The sequence below is a fragment of the Mus pahari genome, chromosome 9, assembly GCF_900095145.1.
Source record: "Mus pahari chromosome 9, PAHARI_EIJ_v1.1, whole genome shotgun sequence".
Classification (NCBI taxonomy): domain Eukaryota; kingdom Metazoa; phylum Chordata; class Mammalia; order Rodentia; family Muridae; genus Mus; species Mus pahari.
Window position 1 is genome coordinate 11,625,399 of NC_034598.1, and position 5,912 is coordinate 11,631,310.

A 5,912-nucleotide genomic window follows, 5' to 3' on the forward strand; every position below is an offset into this window, starting at 1 on the left:
TAACGAGATCTGACGCCCTCTTCTGGAGTGTCTGAAGACAGCTACAGTGTACTTACATATAATAAATAAATAAATCTTTTTAAAAAAAAAAAAAAAAAAAAGAATTGATACAGTGGTGCTGACTTCAAAGCACGGAAAACAGATTCAATTGCCCTGACACCACATCTTGTAAATGTTGGCAGATTCAGATAATGGGAATATATGCAGGTGTTAATGAATGACATTCAAGAGTCAGTTTAAAAAAAAAATCTCATAAATTTCAAAACAGCATAAATTTTACCACTTCTGTCTACAGTTGGGATTTCACATGACCTTCTTCCTAACTTCAGTTTTTTAATGTTTGGATTTTAATGTGTGAATTGTCATTTTAAAGCTCTCTTTGGGAAAAGCAGGTGGAGAATGAAAAAAACTGTTCAAAGAGAGGCATTTCCTCTGAGAATCTGAGCTCCTCCTCTGGCCTTCCAACAGTCTGGGGAATGGTAGTCAAGCCACACCACTCTAACTGTAACTCAGTCCAAACCTCAAGACAAGACTTTCTTCCTGACACAGTCTATCCAGCTACACACTAGGCTCTATAAAATCCATAAAAGCAAAAGAATAAACAAAATGTAATACAACAGACTCACAAATCAGCCAGGTACAATTACCTATCTCCCTTTGGTTTTCTCTTTTGCAGGGTCTTCCCTTTAGGTCTTCTTTCACTTCCTAAGCAGGGGCTTCCACCTGGGCCTGTTACCCGTATTGACTCAAGGCCTTTGGGGGATTTTTTAAATGTAAATTCCACTGGCTCTCCTTCTTTCAAGCTTCTAAATCCTTCCATGAATAGTTTGCTCTGTAAAGAGTAGGGAAAGAGAGAGAGAGAGAGAGATTATCACTGCTTTATAAATCATCTATATAATCTAAGATTATCAAAGCAAGAAATTCTGTTATCCATTACAAAAATATAGTTTTTATTTTATTGAGGTTTGATAAAACTTACAGTGCTGGCAGTTGAAATCCTATACCACTTGTAAAAAGCAATTCAGAGACACAAAAATTTAAATGTCTACATGCTTTGTCCCATCAATTCTACAACAAAAATTCTATTATAAAACCAGAGACTTGGGGGTTAAAGCACTTGCTGACACACTAACACCTGAGTTCAATTCTCAGGACCTACATGGTAAAAGGAGAGAACTCACTTGTCCTGACCTACACATAAACACCTATATTCACACATACAATAAGTTAAAAAAAAAAAAAAAGTAATACAATTTAAAAAAAAGAAGATTCTACTATATATAAAAATAACAAATTCTTTTTTTTTTTAAAGCAACCACAGTACTGTCTGGTAAAAATATTACCTCTGCCTTAATAACATTTTAATCCATTGATTAAACAAACTGTACTTGAGCTATATAATTATTATCAAGATTACCATTATTAAGATTTTTATTTAGCTTGGGGCAGATGGTTCTTCTGTTGCTGCCCTACTGCTCTCTTTGTAGTATAATAAATAGCTTCTCCTTTTGCCTTAAAAGAAAAAGATACTTAACATCACATGTACAGATGTATAAAGATAAATGTGATATTGTTAAGTCTAAAAAGAATATATATCTACCACAATGCCAACAACACTTTTATTTTTATTTTTCAGATTATAATTCATCATTTCCCCCTTCCATTTCCTCCTTCCTCTGTTTCAAATCCATTTCCTCTTTCTTCATTCATTGTGATTACACCCATATATTAGGTAGAATCTGTCAAGTTGCTCGTATGCGTGCTTTTAGTGATAACCATTTGGTATTGGGTCAGACATACAATTTTTAAAGGCATATAATTATTTTCTGTAGAGATGAGATACAGAGCAAGACAATTCATAGAGTCACTTTCTCTACTCTGTTCTAAAGCATAAAGTTCCATATGATTCCTAATTGTGTTTTGGAGCATTTTATACTGAAGCAATTGACTTATAATTTATAGTTAAATTTTTTAACTTTTTCTCAATTACAAAATCATAACCTGAATTTCAAATACTCCTTCACTCTTCTAATAAAATTTTTTCATCAATGTGACTATGATGATTCAAAATGTACTAAAATAAGTAAATCACTAGCTTTTTGTATTTACCTATCTGAATTTCTTTTTATGTATTTTGAAAATCCAACTTGGAAGTCTATGCCACTTGTAAGGACCTTTCTAATCTACTGTGGAAGAGTGCAGTTTGTAAGGACTTTTCTGATCTCTTGTGGAAGACCATACAGTTTGTAAAGACTTCTGAATTAGTTTGGCAAAAGAAAGAAGCAGTTATCATCTTTTCTGCTGATGCATAAAACTTAAGCACTTTGATTTCTCAGTAATGGTGGGCCTGAAAACAATGACTGTAAAAGCAGGGTTTGGGCTCTCATTAATGTGCAAAAGGCTTTCTCTCAGTAAACAGTCACCTTACCTTATCAGCAACAGAACTGAAGTTCCCTTCCCAACTATCTCCAGGATAAAACTTGTAATACTACTTAATGCCCTGACTTAAGTTGATCAGAGGCCAGAAAATCTCTACTCCAAGCCTACAGTCCTAAAACCATCTGCAAGGGTTCAGATGTGCTTTGTTCCATGCTGGCTCCCAAGAATTCACAGCCTCAAGTTAGGAAACAGTGTGAGGGTTTGTGGGGGTTGGGCCTATTAGAAGGTCCAAAGGTCAACTGGACTCTGCTTTCCAAAGAGCTTTCAGACTTCAGTCTCTCTAACTTCCTGTTTTGTAATGTAATCTCTTGCTCTCATGTGCATTCCTATCATGATGCTATCTAGCTACTGGACCTTTTCCACAGTAGAAACAGTGCCCCAACACCTGAGTTTGTACTTTCAGCCTCCGAAACTGTGAGCTCCATAAGCCTATGTTATTTGTAAAATCTGCCTCCATTACAGTAATAGTAGACTGACTGCTACATACAGCAGTCCTTTTTACTCCCAGTTTGCTTCTCACAGTATCTATTACCTAATAGTAGTTAGAAAATACTGAATGGAAATGTTCAGAAATAATTTATAAGCTTAAGAAGTAAATCTTTGAGTAACATGATGAGATTTCTGGCACCCCATGCCATCCGACCAAGGATGAATCATCCCTTCAGTATCTTGTGTATCCAATTCTTACCTGAGCCATCAGGGTTAGCAGATCAGCCTGAGGAACTGCCCTGCTTCTGTTCAAACCACCCTAATTTAACTTAAGAATGACCCCAAAGGAAAAGAGTCATGATGCTGACAATGCAGTTACGCTGGAATGAGCTATAATGTGAGTCCTTTAGGTTAAAAGGTGAAAGGTAATGACTTACTAAGGGAAGAAATCAATGAAAACATTCACTCCAGGAAACTCCTGAAAGGAAAAAGAAATGTACCTTTCATCTCCCACTGTAGAAGTTAGGGCCATAAAGCATAGTGCTTAGTGAGGATGAGAAGGCACTGGATTTGAAAACTCATTTATGTAAAGAAACATAGTACATAGAAGGTTTGGTACTGTTTTTCACATAAGTCCTATTCCAGCATCCAATGAGAATCTTAGAATGTACATACCATATGAAATAGAAGACTACTGTAATTAAAAATAACCCAAATAATTACACGAGATGCATAGTAACATTACTTCAAAATTTAATGCACAAGGAGACTATTCATTGTGAAAATACTATGGTATAAGGAAAGGAAAGGAAAGGAAAGGAAAGGAAAGGAAAGGAAAGGAAAGGAAAGGAAAGGAAAGGAAAGGAAAGGAAAGGAAAGGAAAGGNAAGGAAAGGAAAGGAAAGGAAAGGAAAGGAAAGGAAAGGAAAGGAAAGGAAAGGAAAGGAAAGGAAAGGAAAGGAAAGGAAAGGAAAAGAAAAAACAAAAACAAAATAAAAAATAAAAACACCTGTTTCTAGCACAGGTCACCTGACAGTAAAATCTTTCAGTCTGAAGTCAGTAATTTGACAGACCTTTTCTGTTGTCCCATGGAATGTAGGGAGGGAAAGGGTTGCCATGACTACCACAAATCATCTCTGTGAAAGCCATTTGAACAATTCTTTTTTAAAAGTAAGCCAGTGAGTTTATTGGCCTGGCTTATAGAATTATGGGTGAGTAATCGCAGGGGTTGCAGGTGACTGCCAGACAACTACAGCCACTAAAATATTAGCACAGCAAGCTGTGCTCAAAAGCTGCCTACATAGAGCCTCTTCTTGTTAGCTTGGCTTTCCTTTATACACTCCACCTCCTGAGTCTGCCTGCAGCTGGAGAAGGGTCAGTGCAGCTGGATGAGAACTAGAAAGAAGGGAGTTGCCATATCTTAGGTGAGAAGATCATTTGAGAGGAAAAGAAGACTACAGCCATCTACAAGCCAATAAAGAGCTGAAACAGAGATCTCCTCAGCTCACAAATGAAGCCCAACCTGCTGATACCCTGATCTCAGATTTGGAGTCTGTAGGGCTCAATACAGACAAGTCAACAAACACAACAAACTATTTGAGAAAATGGAAGGGAAAAAAACCCAATTACCTCAATAAAATGCAGAAAAAGCAACTGACTAAATTCAACAGGATAAAAATGCTGAACAAAGCTACAGAAGAACATAGTTAAACACAATAAAAGCAATTTTTAATAAGATAACAGTTAACATTATAGCAAACTGGGAAAGGCTGAAAGAAAGTTCCTTGCTAAGATACAGAACAAGACAAGAATATCACCCTCATCACTTGTATGCAATACTGAGAGTCATAGCCAGAATAAACAGATAGGAGAAAAAGATCAAGGGCAAACATTTAAATTGGGATAAAAGAAAAATTAAAAGCATCACTTTTTGAAAATGTTGTGATCTTACACAGGAAAATTCCAAAGATTCTATGACAAACATTGTAAGAACTACTAAATGTATTTAGCAAAATTGCAAGATATAAAGTAAACATGACCATCAGTGCTGCTATATGTAATAGCAAAGTATTTACTATTTAGAGACAAACAAAGCTCAAACATAAGCATACTAACCAGGAAGAAAGGTGAGAGCTTTGAACCCACATCCCCTCCTCCACCGCAAGGTTTGTCTGGAGCATGTACAGGTCTTATGAGTCAGGTATTGAATTTTGTATGAAAGTACAAAAACTAGCCAATAAAATCTAATCAAAAGCATCAGAACAGATATTATACTACCTGACTTAATATAATACAAATAATCAAACTAACAGGAACAGGCATGAACCAAAAAATGGAACAGAAAAGAGATCATAGAAGTAAACCTACACATGTATAGCTAATCTTTTATTTTTCAAAGTATTAAGAATGTATACTGGAAGCCAGGTGTGGTGGTGCACGCCTTTAATCCCAGCACTTGGGAGGCAGAGGCAGGTGGATTTCTGAGCTCGAGGCCAGCCTGGTCTACAGAGTTAGTTCCAGGACAGCCAGGGCTACACAGAGAAACCCTGTCTTGAAAGAATGTACACTGGAACAGAGTCCTTTTTCTTTCTTTATTTTTTTTTTAGATTTATTTTATGTGTATGACTGTTTTATACAATTGCTTGTATTTATGTGTGCCACGTGCCACGGGAGTCAGAAAAAGGGAAGGGAGTTAGAGATGGCTGTGTTCCACCATGTGGCTGCAGGAAATAGCTCAGGCCTTAGTCTTTTCAATCAATCGTATTACCTAGTAAAAGATGCTTCATTAAAAAAAAAACAAGTAGAGGATTTGTCACTTGACTTATTTCAAGTTCTAAAAGGGGAAAAACTAACTTATGGTGTAAAAAAGAAGAAGGTAAAAGCAAGCCAGGCATGGTGGTCCAGGTCTCTAAAACCAAAAACAGAGAGGAGGTAAGTGGATCTCTGTGAGTTTGGGGCTAGCCTGATCTATACAGTGAATTTTAGAACAGGCAGGGTTACAAAGAGAGACCCTGTCTCAAATAAATAAATAAATAAATAAATACA

At 36.4% G+C, this 5,912-nt stretch overlaps 1 protein-coding gene across 1 annotated transcript in view; it reads right to left on the minus strand.

The window, feature by feature from the left end:
* Positions 1 to 5,912, minus strand: part of Lin28b (lin-28 homolog B) — a 108,098-nt gene that overhangs the window by 38,316 nt on the left and 63,870 nt on the right. The window contains exon 5 of the mRNA XM_021205337.2: positions 648 to 832. Within this exon, the coding sequence (XP_021060996.1) occupies positions 648 to 832 (185 nt within the window). The remainder of the gene's footprint in view (positions 1 to 647; positions 833 to 5,912) is intronic.